The following is a 15,000-nucleotide window of genomic DNA, read 5'->3' as shown; positions in this document are numbered from 1 at the left end:
TTGCTACCATGCCAAAGTCTTGGGCGTATTGAAGAGCGCTGAAAGTCTCGTGCTTAAAATAGGACACGACATGTAGATTTTCTACTTGTGTTGTTAGCATTCATATCGATGTGTTCTTTGTAATCTACATGAACGTGTGCTAAATTTTTAACAAGGCTGTCTAACCCATTCAACAGAAGTCAGATAGATGTTTGCGTCTTTTGTGAGACAAAGGAACCTATACCGAAGCTTTCTGTTTGATGTTTCAGGACCATAGAGTCGAAAATGTTCTTGATAAACTCACTCATCATAGGCCAATTGTATATGTTCTTAAGGCGAACTTTACACCGCTGTATGGGCTTTTCTTCTCCCGTGCGATACAAACTCACACTTCCTTTTATAACACTCATATTTCACAAAGATATGAGTGGCATAAAACTGCTAACAACATGCATCGAGCAATGCTAATTGATTCCAGACCGTCTGGACAATTTTCTAGTCAGCCTTGTTCCCAGGATCTCTCTTCTTCCTTTCCCTGGCAGTGAGAGAGTCTGCGAGAGAGAAAAGCAAGAAGAGATACCCTGGGAACGGACAGCGCAGCCCACCCTTGACAAGGAATTTATCTGATATACAAAATTGCTAATTTGCTCTGAATGGACCATTTCCGAGTTGCTATTTGTCTCGATTTCGAAGTAGGTCTTGGTGCTCAACTATTGAAAAGGAAATTAGTTTGATTTACATTAGAATACGCAACTCATTTCCATCCGAATGGTTGTGCACCGGGACTCGCTTTGAAAGTGAGGCATGCAGTAACTCGGGAACGTGTCATTAATTTAGAAGACTGAATGTTTAATATGGATTATGGGAAATGGTCATATTTATTTCAAAAGACAACCCAAGTGTATCGACATAGGACTCGAACCTGGGAATTTTGATCAATTTAACCCGTCACCTAGCCACTTGACCACCACACCGCTATTTGCTCAGGGACAATATTTGAAACACTATTAATTTGATAATGATGTATTATCACTCGGCAGCAAACAATATTAAACACTGCAAAAGATCGTTTACCAAACTTCACAACAAAGCTAAACATTTTAAAATCAAGGCTCACGCCTAATTAATCTATCTTAGGACTAATTACTCCTCAGCAATAATATTATATAGGAGACTAAAGTATATCTTTTGTTTTGATCTTCTTTTGTCTTGATCTCCAGTGGTGAAGTGGTTCCTATACAGTTGAAAGGCCAGGTTGAAAACCTATCCACGGGTATGATTTTTATCTTCCTTATTTTCTCTGCTAACACACGTCCTGGAACATAGTGTCCTAAATTAACGATAATAGTTAATTCAGAGCCAATAAGCAATTATGTATATCAGATAAATTCAAGGTGGAGGACATGTTGGAGAGCAAGGGAGTTAAAACGGAGTGCCTGGAAGTCTCTTTAGACTCTAAATATTTCAAAATACTACATATCCTACTTCAAAATTTAAATGAAATCACGGTAAATGGTCATTTTTACGCTTAACGGTTAACATTTTTTGATTTTTCACGGCCCATGCTTAACCCTGTTGAGACCCTCTGTCAAGGCTAGCGAGGTCATGTGTCGAAGGCTCACGTTTCCGGAAATCGTGCAATCCAGATGTAGTTGTTTTACCTTGCTCTGCTGAGTTATATTTACAGTCCATTGTTATACTTTCTCGGGTTGCTACTTCCACAAAATAAATAAAACAAACAAACAAAACCATGAAGCAAGATCACGTCACATTTTACGGAGAATTAAACACCCGAATCTCATTTCACAGATAAGTATTCTCAAAAATCACGGCTTACGTTAATTGACAAAATAACATTTTACAAGGAAAAATGCCATCTCACATTTTACTGAAAATAGAAAAGGCAATTCACGGTTCACGAAAATACCCCTTTCTACCCTCAATGAATTATGAAGGGGCATGGCAAGTTTTAATGGCTTGTGTACTTCATCCAGTTAAAATTCTGGATCTCTTGGTTTGAAATCAAACCAAAATGGCAATATGATGTAATCGCTCTTACTTAAAAGATGCCTACAGTGACCTTACAGAGTTGAATTTATTTTGTATGCTCCAGCACAGTGATAACTTCGTTTGTAAGATCGTAATAATTACTGAAATGTACGACTGTACGCTATTCTTGTTGTTGCTCAATCCATGACATAACATGTAAAGTAGATTGATTTGATTATATGTGTTTCAATGCAAGACCATTTAAATTTATATTACAGTTAAATATCCAGAGGTTACACAGTTTTTTTGGGTGCCTTGTGATTTAGCTGACTTACCTATTACGTCAATCCAAATTTTGCCGCTTATGTTTCCTGCCCTGTTCTTTGCAGCACATCCATATTGGCCAGCATCTTTAAAAGTCACATTGGTGATGACAAGAGTGTTGTTATTGGCAACTTCTGTTCCATTGTTAGTCCAGGTCACTTTTGGTTCTGGGTCTCCTCTCTCAATACATTTTAATTGTAATGTAGAATGAAACAACACAAGCATAGAGTCTTTGTTAAGAGCAGCATCCAGCTTAGGAAGAGCTAGAGAAAAAGAAAAATATAAACATCACATTTGCTCAATCGTCAAGTGATATATATGTGTTCAACTTGCACAATTTAAGAAGTATCACCATGCAGATGAGATGATGACTTATATGTTTTGTATAGGTATATAGTAAAACCACGTGTGTAAGAACCTCCCATTCTAAAATTTAGGTTCTTGTTACATAATGGTAATTAACAGAAATTTAGGCCATCTAGGTTCTTAAATAGGTTCTTATTTTTAACACATTGTAGATAATATATAACATAGTTTAGTGGTATTCGGCCTTCGCCCCTCGTGAAGCAGCCATATCTAAAATTAACATAATAAGTAAAATCCAAATATCACACGAATCTTCAGAACATCAATCAATTGATCTTACTTGCCAAAGTGCACACATTTTTGTTAGATTTTAGGAACCTGTTTCAAATTTTAGGGTCAACAGGTTCTTGTTTAGAGGGGGTCCAACTGACTAATTTTAAGGTAACAGGTTATCAAAATAGGTTCTTACTTGCGAGGTTTTACTGTATTACATTATTGCTTCCAAGTGTTTGAATGGATTGAGTTTTTTTAGTTATCCATTTTGAAGAAATGGGGATCTTTGGCGACCGAAGTGTTTCAACTTTGTTATCTTAACGTTAGAATCAACGTATGAAATGCACCGTGTCAGAAACAAATTGGCCTCAAAGGGTAAAAAACCTTGTTAAACTTAGTCATCTCACCAACTTGAAGCCTCTTGGGTACGAAGACCAGTGAAGCATTAGGTGACAAATTCTTAGATTAATGGGACAGTCCTGTTGGACAGTCCAGTTGTTTGGTGTGTCAGGCACAAAGTTTCAGTGATAACTAATTATGCATACTTTCTCAATGTGAATTTCTGGTTGTTTGGCTGATTGGTTGAAAATAATATGGACATGAGTAAATCAGTGAATCCTTTCTAATATTAATAATTTAGCATTTCTGCGAATTCACAACACCTCATCAGAAAATGAATCCGAGAATATAACAATTTTAATGCTAAAATTGCCACTGGCCTAGCCCTGAGAATACCAAACCTTGTAAGGAAAGAAATGACTATGGTAAGATAACTAGTGACATTCATTTCCAGTTTATTGTATCAGGAACCTAAGCAACCCTTTAATTCAGTGTCATCCTTGAACAATTAAGACGACAACCTGGGTCCTTGGTGCGTTTTTCGCACTGTTTGCAAACTGTGTATTTTTATGTCATCTCCATTGTGAAGTCGTTATTTTCTTTATTGCCTGTAAAACCAGAGTGTAAAATCTTAGTCGTCACTGTCTCTTTCTTCGCTCTTAAAGTGCCCCTGTGATAAAAATAAAAAAAATCACTTCTTTTTTTCTCAGATTTTGAAATTGTGTTTGCTTAACACCTGACTGGCAAAATTTTGAGTTTTGATTTTTATCCACAGGCCGTTTACTTTTAGTGCAAGTTTTGGATTTCAAGGTCGGCCGTTGTTCACGTTCAAAACTGACCGATTGGACCTCACAGGGCTGGATCCAGGAAAACGTGACGTCAAAGGCTCACTAGAGTAAAATGTCAGCGTGTAAATGCAGTTTATTATATTGCCTTAAGGACAATTTATTTTCAGATTTTTTGTCTTGCTTAAAATTGCGTTAAGTATGAGTTAATTCACAGAAAACTTCAATGATGTGGCCATCCAAAAAGGGTGTCGAGCATACTTTCCAAGTTGCCGATAAAATCCGTTTTCAAGTTGAATCCGTTTTTGCTAACACTCGGCGTCAAAATTGTTGAGATACTCTTATCCTTTAGAGTCGATTTCAAGCTGGGTGCGAAAATGGCTCCCTCCCCGCCTGCACCCCAGGGACAGTGTGTTCTTTTCTGTTTCCTATGAGCCTTGTCAACAGCGGTATAACATTGATTAGGGTTGTGGTTGTGTGTGGTTGCCAGTGTGCTCTTTTGGCAACTGTCACAACTAATTTTGTCGCCGACTGAAGGTTACATTGGCGGTCCTTATTTTAACTAGGTTGAATATGCACTTTTTGGAATCTAAATTAAGCCTAGAGAAAAATGAGGGTCAGGTTAGGATTACTTTTGGTTATTATGAATGCCCCTCTGCATGGATATCAATTGACTTGTTATTTAGAAGAAAATAATGAAAACAACTGTGTTCGGGTTGAGCATGTTCGTCGTTGTAGTGAAGTGATGAAGACACAGGCTACAGATCTCGAGGGTTCGAGTTCGAGAACCGACAAGTGCATAGTAAAGTTTCAGTTCTCTTACTATGTTGTAATGTTGAGACTGAAGGAATAAGTGTATGAATACAGAAATGCAGGGGCGGATCTCGGGGGAGTGTGCACTTGGGGTGTGCAACCGGCTAGTCGCTCGGCCCCTGAACACGACCTCTGTATCACCTCGGAGTAATGGTGTCAATGTCATTTGGGTCCAGCCTGACTCTCAAGTCTGCGTTCTAATCACGACCGTTCATGAAATAATAATTATGTCTACCATGAAAACTGTGATGCATTACGTTCCTTCTTACCATCAACGATGACATTAATGCTATCGTTTGCAGAGCCTCCTTCGTTCTTTGCTACACAGGTGTAGGTGCCTTCTCCTTCCTCTGTTATGTCTCTTTTAACCAATGTTGCTTTCTCTTCTGTTAACGGAAGTTTATCTTTAAACCAGCTTATTTGGGGCTTTGGCAAACCATCGATGACAGTACAAGTCAAAGTAATATTGTCTCCTTCAAGTACATTATGGAATGTTCCTGATAGCCGGACATTTGGTGGAACTTAAAATAAAAGAGAAAGCCCGGTTAATATAATACGATCTTACTTGAACTGCAGCAGTTCATAATTATTTTGCTTTCTGAACTTCCCAGAAAAAAAAAAAAAAAAAGGAATATGCTTGTCTTCTGTTTCCTTACTTTTTTCTGCCTTAAACAAAATATCTACACTAATGGCGGTTTGTAAGACACTACCAAAGCTTTATTTTGGTCCTACAAGGCGAGGAGGATTATATTGAGGCACCTAGCTATTTTGTAAAGTTATATTTTACATAGCTTTGTTGTTGTTTTTTTTGTTTGCCATTGTTTTGCCTAGTGTAAGTCATTTGAGTGATTTTATTTATCTACATAAGTGATATTAATGTTTGTTAATTTAGTCCAAACGTAATTATTGCTAATAATTTGGTATCATTGAACTTAATAGTTATAAGAAATTTATTACTTTTCATCTCGTCTTTATCTACATTTACCAGACACGTACACACTCTCTGTTCCAGGATTGTTTTCGTTTCAGCGTGTTGTTAGGATGTTGTTAATGCGTAAAGCACACGTAACAACGTTTAAGAAGAAGACAATTGGTTGATGTTGTAAAGTCAAGAGGGCTTATTAAGCCAAAAAAGTTTACAAAAAAAGGTCTTCAAGTCTGAAAAAGGGGCAAATCTGAAAGGAGGTCGGGAACGGACCTTAATTAATGTTCTTTCACAACCAGTGTTTGGATCTGCAGGAGCAGGTTTTCATAAAACAGGACTCCGGGCTTTTCTAAATTCTGTCGCACGTTCTGGAACAGTAGTTTCAATTGGCATAGTTGTCACGATAAAACATAGCTGGTGTCTTCCCTTGCATCTTTACTTGACTGGTATTCCTCTTAGACATAACAACTTGTGGAGATTCAATGGCAACGTTGCTCCTATTTTAGCAAACAACTTAATACGGCTGCGGTTCCAAATGTGTCAGTGCCCATCTTGTTTCAAAAGAACCTGGACATTTAAGATCAAATCCTCGCATTCGTCTTCCCGCTTTATTGTACTTATAGCTTGGCTATCACTTTCAATTTCTGTCACTGCCTCGCTCTTCCAATGCTGTCCCTTCTCAGTCCGCTTCGTACGAATTCTCCTCTTAAACAGACGTTCTTCTGGCTTATAATTACAGCATTGTAAGTGGTGGAGTTGATCTCTATGCCACCAGATACTTGCAAGTTTCGGTCTTGTATTGTTTTCCTTGTGCTTGAGCTATTCTGATTCACTTTAGAATAGACCTGTTCATCCTCTCCCCTTTTCCATTTGCTTGGGGCAGTAATATAGCGTTGTCTTCCTGTGCTCTACGCCACAAGTGAGGCCCTCCCAGGAAGAGTCCTTGTTAGCTTTAAAATTTGCTTTTCTTCCCTTGTTCGCGAAACTACTCTTAAACTTGTTCCCAGCCTTTTTATCCCTAAACTTGTTCTCTAAGATATTTTGGTTATTGCTCCCTTATTCCCCAGTTCAAATTAGCCATGTTCCCTTGTTGGCAGGGACTCACAAGCTTTTTAGTGCTTTTAAAATACACTGGAGACAAACTGCAGTCTGTTGTCAGTGGTCAGATACGGTAAACCAGGCGTATGAAGAGTTTCTCCAAACTGATTTCTTTTTTTTTTTTTGGAATTTATTAAGATTGATATATTTGAAGTCCGGAATAGAGATAAGTGAGAGTGGCAAAGAAAGCCTGAAGAAATCCAGGCTGAAATGGCATGACAGTGCAAGTGCGCTGCACGTGCTCTAACAACTGAGGTATCAAGCCCGTTGAGAAATGGTTATTTGAGAGCTGATCAATAGCCCCCTTTCGGTATATTTAAATCAGTCTTAAACAAAATGCATCATCTCGAGGCTCTGGGGAATAAACTCATACAAATCCTCATATTTATTTGCACTGATCAGAATTTAAGGTTCAGTTCCTTAGGCATTGGTCTAGTTCAACAAGCTCTTAATCATCTGCTGAAACTTCTTCATTTACCGTGGTGTCATCCCACATGGAGTGGCAGGCACAGCTTCGAATCAGACAAATCTGAGCTGAACTTATGTGAAATGCGAGGTGCTTTTAGCGAAATAGTCCTCAGTGGGTCATAAAGATCGTAATGCTGTGTGCCTCAAGGTCTACTTCCAAATGATGGTAACCCTACTTTAAACCAAGTATGCTAAATACAATACGTTCATTAGACCTCTGGAGTACTTTGTCAACTGTTGCTGTGAGGTGCCCTTGTCTAATGACTGAGCTTCCTTCGTCCTTTTAATGTCTGGGGATTTGACAGATTCGTGGCTGCAATAGCATGGAGTGGTAAGTCGTCATTTGTTATTCAGTAAGTATTTGCCTATTATTCAAGGAATGGCGTTGATCTAAACTTGGGTTATCTTACTCATTGCCTTTTTTCTGGTGTTCCAAATTTGTGCTAGCTTTTGGGAACTGGTATTTTTCTTATTTGTTTACGAAAGCAACCTTGATCATTTCCACCTTTACCCACCTATGACAGACACGCTGATATCTTGGAAGTAAACGGTGATTATCTCACTTCCTTTGGTTTGTTTTATAGAACATTTGTAAGCTCCATTATCTTCCCGCCCAACTGTATCGATCTGCAAACTGCCATTTGACAACTGTGTGAATCTGTCATCCTCTAAGAGTAGGGTATTGTTTTTGCTCCATTCAAATTGAGGACGAGGATTTCCTTCTGCAGTACAACTTATTTTTCCAGGTTTGCCATATATAAGTTTTTGTTGTGGTCTTTTGTTTTTAAATTGGGCTAAAGAAGAAAAAAAGGTGATGGATAAATCTCCTGCAGAGCTAACACACAATAATGATAATGATAGAGAGAATATATGAAAATTTACTATATTGTAACACCTTACTGCGGTTATGTAGATTATCACAGTTATGATGCAACTTGGTCAATTGCGAAAGAAGCCTGTAACAGTCCACTCCTAAACAGGACTCAAACGCATGAAATATTTCATACATCCACCCTCATTCATGCGTCCACGTATTTCGAGTTACAATTCGAACTTACAAGCGACCAGCTCCCAGTTGGCCTTATAGGACAGATGGTAGTAAGAGCAAGTGGGATTCAAGTCCTGTTGAATTTTTAGGCTTCTTTTGCAACTGATCTAGTTGCTTCATAACTGCAACGATTACTTTCACGGAAAGACTGACAATCTTATCTAATTATGATAACTTACTGATAGAATTCTTATGAAAAACATATGTTATTGCTGGTAATGTGCAATGAAATGAAAGTTCTTAAAAGGAAAGAGCAACGCAGATGATAAAGTTGTAGACCAGATCAACAAACAGTCGAGAAATTAAATTTACCTTGAACAAAGGAAATTTAACAATGATGATGACAATGAAAATCGTGAAGGTGACGATCTTGATGATTAGGACCATGTTGATGAAGGTGAAAATTAAGATGATGAGGATAAGGACCGTTTCAATCGTCGATTTTTACATGTGGCGAATCTAATGCAAATGAGCGAAAACAATAGATTTTTAATATTTGTATTAGATTCGGCACATGGAAAGTTCGACGTTTGAAACGGGCCTAAGGATAAACTCGCATTATGTTGCTGTCGTTAAAGATGATTTATAGTGTATCGGTGGCTTTCCAAACATTTTAAAAACTCACCATTGACGTAAACTGTGTAGAATCGAGTGTAACCTACTCCTCGACACTCATATGTCCCGCCATCATGCAGCTGAAGATTTTTTATTGTCAAAGTTACACCATTGACCTCAATTCTTCCTTCTGACTTGAGTTCTCTCACAGTGGTGCCAATTTCATACCATTTAACCAACTCATTCTGATTCTCCCTCTTTAAGGAACATTTCACGGAGTTAGTGCTACCAAGATTAGAACTGAGGCTTTTCTGTTCCAGAACTTCCACGTTGTCTAGAACAAAATTGTTATATTAAAAAACTTACTCTCCAAAATTTCTTATCAGTGTTTGCAAATCTTTCGCAGTAAATATATTTTTCAACTTAAAGGTTCTTGTATTTTAATCTATTTTCAAATACATTTTATTCCTCTAGAACTGTTACCAATAAAAAACTTCCATTTCAACCATAATCCTTTTGTGCTAGTTTTCATTTCATTTTTTTCCATTATACATTGTTCAATTTTGGGTAGTAATGGTGAACTCGAAAGCTACTTTGCTACTATGACCAGTACACGCATATCTGGATAATTGCTTTTTTTTTAAAGATGATTTCCATTGTTGATTTAAAGAAAATGTGCAAATAAAAATGTTATTGTTGTTGTTCGAAATAGAGTTAGAGTGAAATTGAAGTTTGTTTGGAATTGACAGTACAAAATATTTAGTTTTCCCCACAAATGTTAAACAATATACTAATGAGAGAGATCAAGTTAAAAAAATTGTCTCAAGTCGCAACCCTTCGTTTGTCATCATCAATAGATTAAATACACGGTCATGGTGAAAAGTGACTACTTACTTGGTACACACAAGGCCTGAGCTCTAATGTCTTCCGGACACTTGTGCTCTCCATCTAATCGATTACATTGGGCTAAAACGGATTCCTGTCCAGTACAAGCTATATCTGACATCACAACGGGTATGTTTTTTTCAGTGGTATTCATTCCTGTCATGAATTCGGCCAGGGCACCTCTAAAGCCAAGTTGCTTACAAACAACTTTGACATCGTTGATATCCCATTTGTTGCGGCAGATCGTGCCCCATGTTCTGCGATAAAAAACTTCTACTCTTCCACCATACACAACTTTCGCCCCAATTAGGCGCACAGAAACTGAAAGAATGACACACCAATTAAAGCAATGCTTGGTTCTAATTGTCCTCCACGTTTCTTTTTTCAACAAACCATTGTTTTCTGTTCATTGTCCATTCCTCAATATCTCTAGTTTATCTCCGTTTGACTAAAACTTTGCACTGGATTGGCGATGCTAAAAGCATTAATTTAATAATGTAGCAATGATAATGTTTTAAGAGGTAGCCCACTCATTGAAACTGTTCCAGTTGGGCCTTCATTTCTTAAAAGTAGAGTTAGCGGTTTCAGAGTCATCAGTCACAAAGACCGTGACGTGTGCTGGACTTAAATAAGTCCTGCTCTGAAGCACAGCTAAGTGAGAAATTTTTCTCGTTCAGCTCAACTGCACCTCAGTTGCTAAGCTTCCAATTAGTGCCTTACCTTTTTTTACCAGCAGCGAGTTATTTCCTATACAGAGAGCCACAGGTTGTTATAAACTAACAAATAAGGTTTTCAGTTGACTTGCTGTGTTAAAACTATACGATGGTATGGATGAAACATATTTCCTTTATTCATACATTGTACCTGGACATTCGATTTGTTTATTAATGAGCCCACAACTTTGAGTGATTGATGAACAGGAATGAGAAGTGATGTTCATCAAGCTTGTATGTCCTCTTTTCCAATTGCCTGTAAAGTTGTCATTATTGTAGTCAGAGTAGCCATTTACATGGCAGGCAAGAATTCTTTCACTATTATTCCAATGTGCGGTACAAAGCGCTTTCCAGGTGTTGTTCTTGTGAATTTGCATCAGTCCAGTAGATGGATTGCCCTCTGTTTGAAAACGTACTGGAAATTCTAATAAAAGAAATTGCTGCGCTAGTGAATAACTACCAATTCTGCCATTTTTAGCTGGGTTGTAATTGACTAATATTACATGTAGTTATGTTGACCCCGGTAAATTAATGGAGATATGATGACAACTCCTTGTATCCCTTTTTGGCAGGCAGCGTTAAGTGGCCATCTATTTCTCATAACTAATAGGATAAGTGCAAAAGGTATGAGGATTGCCTAGCTTTCTCCTTCAGATCAACTGGAAAAATCAAATGTGTGTATAAAAATTTGCTAAGGCCAGGATGCTAGACAGTTCCAGGAGCACATGACTAGGAGCCTACAGCTCCAATACTAGGTCTATGTAATGGCATTTTCACACATCAAGCTATTTTTAGACGTATTCTCAAATACGATTGGGCTTGCACGAGTGCCAATCATCATTCCCATGTGGATTAATTTCTCATGCAAGACTTGTGATTGGCTGGAAAGGTCCGGTTTCGCGGGAAAATCAAACTATAAATAACTTGGTCTGTAAAAACGCCGTTTCATAGATGCAATGAAGTTGTAAGCTCCTAGGCATGGGCTCCTGACAGTTCAGAAGAATTTGTTTGAAGACACCCCCCAAAAAGAGACACAGAGAGTATGAACATTCTGTAAATTACAAAAGGACAAGTAAGAGGGTATTGACAGGTATTTCAGGAACTGCTTAGCAAGCAATTCAAACCCAAACAGCGTTGATTTTGGTAATTTACCTTGCTGACAACTTGACGTGTTTTTGCACCCTCTCATAACTGTAGTAGATCCTTTGCATGGTATCCCACCAAATTGTGGCTCTGGATTCACGCATTCCCTCGTCCGCATCTGCATGCCGTTAATGTCCCTTGTACAAAGACTCCAGTGGTTCCAATCACTCCAGCCACCATCAACTAATTTCAAGAAACACCTGTTAGCACAGGGTAAGTCCTGCCCTTCTTAACGAAAGACAAACAATATCATATAAACTGTTGTTCTTCGGAAATCAAAGCTCAATTAGAAATAAAACTCAAATCGCCGTGATACATTGTGAAGTAACGCATTTTTATGAACTTATTGTTTCGTATGCTACAACATACATTTTCAAAAGTAACCGTTATGGTTTTTAAAATTATTCACTTAAAACAAATTTCAGTAGGTCTGGGACCGAGACCAAGAAAATCGATCTTAGCAAAAAGCTGACAGCAGTTACTCATAAATAAAGTAACAGCTTAATATTACAGTGGTTATCAGTTTTTCCTGATGCGAGGACTTCAAAATCATGTTGTGTCCATTCATTGCAGTCCCAGCAAATAGCCTTGTAAATGACCTTGGAGTTGTTAGATCGCATCAATCGATCTTTTTATGGCAAGGAAGATTTGATGCAGTGAGTGTTCTGAAAAACAAGAATTTTTTTTTTAATTTTAATATTTGAGGTTGAAATCCTCGCATCAGGAAAAACTGATTACAACTGTAAAATTAAAGAAACATTGTTTATTAAAGAACTTAATCCAGCTGTTAATTCTAACCTCAGCAGGCTAGCGATAAGTCGTTTACTTTATAAATAGCTAACTGCTATTTTTAGATTTTTGCTAAAATCGTTTTTCTTAGTCTGGGTCCCAGACCTTCAGAAATTTTTGTATATATAATTTTCAAAATCATAATTGTCACTTTTGAAAATGTATGTTGTAGCACACAAAACGTGAAGTTTATAAAAACATTGTTACTTGACAATGTTTATCACCGATTTGTTTCTCTAAGGAAAAACACGGGAAATTAACCATGTCAGAGAAGCGTTTGAAGCTTACAGCTACCCCTCGGCTGTTATTTCTACCATTCTCAATAAGAAGCCACCCCACAGTGGCCTAACCGAACCTCTTACGGGATTAATCCGTAACAATGAAATCCGTGTGGTCAACAAACCATTCAAAACCCTTCAACAAGAATTCTCGTCTCCAACGTACAGCCAACGATCGAATCTCCAATGCGATGCTGTTTATAAAATCCCATGTAAAGACTGTCCTTGAAACTACATATGAGAAACCGGAAGATGCTCCCAGATCCGGAAAAAAGGAACATCAACGAAACTTGAAGAACTATACAAAAGGCTCAAATGTTGCCAACCATGCATGGCAAAACAATCATTTCATTGACTTCGATAATGCTTGTGTTATTGACAAACGCAATTACCGCGTTCGAAAAACACTAGAATCTTGGCACACACTCGAAACCGCTACCTAGATAATACTCTATTTTATTGTAATTAAACCTCATTTATATTTTTCTCTCAGCTTTTTTCACACTTCTTTTTGCATAGATCGTTTTCACATGACGTCACGGCGGCCATGTTGTTGTTCCAAAAGAAAGGAATGGCGGCCACGGTGGTTTACCTAACTAATCCTCCAGGAATTGAAGTCTATTTTTATGCAAGTACTTTCCTTTGTTTCAGTAATCCAATATAGATGATGGTCAAGTGAGTGAAAACGCTCTACTGTACTTTTATAAACACAATTTTCGCACCCCTTTTGGTATATGTTTCCATTCGCACGTTACCTTTTTCATTAATTAAACGCTATAGACTAATAGCCGAGAGCTTATCTTTTTTAATCTTTTTAACCAGGGAACGTTTTTCAGCTTAATAGTTGTTCTGATTTTTTACCTTTAAAACTCGTGGTAACGACACTGATTCCAATCAAAACCAGTAAACAGATGTTTCACAAATTTCTTCCATGGTATTTAAAAATATCTAATACTTTTTTCTCAACAATACCGAGAGAATTATACAATTATGTAATTAGAGTGCTAAGAGGTGGTACTGAGTCAGAACATGGATGTTAGTAAAACCAGGAACAAGGAACATTTTGGAACATCCCGGAACATGACAAATTATTTGAAAAAGATACACTAAGAAATGAATAACGACAAATAGTAAAAAGTTTGATTATTACCTGAAAAAGAAAAACCTCATGGAAGGAAAAAAGGGATAGGGGCCCTTAAATTGCTGACTACAACAATATTAAGAGTGTAGTCAAGATAAATTTTCTAATCCTATCGCTACAGTCCCCAAGAAAGATGTCATTCTTCTTTTGCCTTATTTAGGTTTTTAAAGTGAACTTGTCACACGCCACCTAAAATCTTGTATCAATAAGTTTTATGGGTTTGTAAACCTCAAAGTAATATTCCAGAGTACCTGTCGAATCAAGTATTATTCCCTTATAAAGATCGTTTGCGCAAATCACAAAAATCCAAAGTTGTTTATAAGGCATCTTGTTGGGACTGCAATGAGTTTTACATTGGTAAAAGGAAACGTCGCTTACGTAACCGTAAAAAATATCATTTCAAAGCACTCAAAGGGATCAGTCAAACCTTTGCGATTGCAGATCACGCAGTAAAAACAGGTCACAACATAAAATGGGACCATTTTCAAGCTTTAGCAAATGGTAGCTCTGATTTGCTTTGTTTAAAAAAAAAGGAAACATTATTAATACATGACCTTAAACCATCGTTAAACGAAAACGTTGCCATTGAAAAACTGTGGCTTTATTACACGGTCAGTTTTCACTGCTATCTATTTATCTTGCTATTTTTATCCTATTCTTCTTAGTTACCAGTCTTTTTAATTTTATATATTTGTTCAACCGTCAGTTCTGAAGATGTATCTTGTAGTATACGAAACGTCAAGTCAAAAGTAAAATGCGCTTTATCATTATGTTTGTAGCCGCTGTTTGTTTTATGTTTTTGATTAGGTTGAAATGGCGAAAGAACAAGAATATTTATGATGATACATGATGTATTGTTGATTTTTAATTTGCTTAGTGATTTTCTCTATCTTTTTCTTGCTTCGATTTCGTAATAACCCAAAGCAAGTGAAAACAAATTACTGAAAAGTCAGGGAAAAGGATTTCATAGCGGAGCTCCGCGAAGCATCACTGTTAACAAAATATGGTTAACCCGTCGATGTAAGGAATCTTGGCTTTATAGCAATGACGTCATCGACTGTACGTACGTGCACCCCTCCATGTATGCCAATGTGACCAGTATCACGCTAGATTACAGCATTTATCTTTGATATTGGAGATCCATGTTTT

The 15,000-nt window shown here is 37.4% G+C and overlaps 1 protein-coding gene and 1 long non-coding RNA gene across 2 annotated transcripts; both read right to left on the bottom strand.

The window, feature by feature from the left end:
• Positions 1–474: 474 nt before the first annotated feature.
• Positions 475–9,908, bottom strand: LOC137988767 (neural cell adhesion molecule 1-like). Its single transcript, XM_068834725.1, has 6 exons — positions 9,797–9,908; positions 8,973–9,236; positions 7,815–8,093; positions 5,078–5,329; positions 2,304–2,555; positions 475–530 (listed from the first exon to the last, which is right to left on the bottom strand). Exons 1-6 carry the CDS (start codon positions 9,906–9,908, stop codon positions 475–477), a joined length of 1,215 nt encoding a protein of 404 aa, XP_068690826.1.
• A 126-nt stretch (positions 9,909–10,034) lies between these two features.
• Positions 10,035–11,675, bottom strand: LOC137988807 (uncharacterized). Its single transcript, XR_011120830.1, has 3 exons — positions 11,653–11,675; positions 10,652–10,924; positions 10,035–10,108 (listed from the first exon to the last, which is right to left on the bottom strand). It is a non-coding gene; the product is annotated as an uncharacterized lncRNA (long non-coding RNA).
• Between the last annotated feature and the right edge of the window lie 3,325 nt (positions 11,676–15,000).

The sequence above is a fragment of the Montipora foliosa genome, unplaced genomic scaffold, assembly GCF_036669935.1.
Source record: "Montipora foliosa isolate CH-2021 unplaced genomic scaffold, ASM3666993v2 scaffold_427, whole genome shotgun sequence".
NCBI lineage: Eukaryota > Metazoa > Cnidaria > Anthozoa > Scleractinia > Acroporidae > Montipora > Montipora foliosa.
This window is presented reverse-complemented; position numbering and strand designations above follow the sequence as displayed.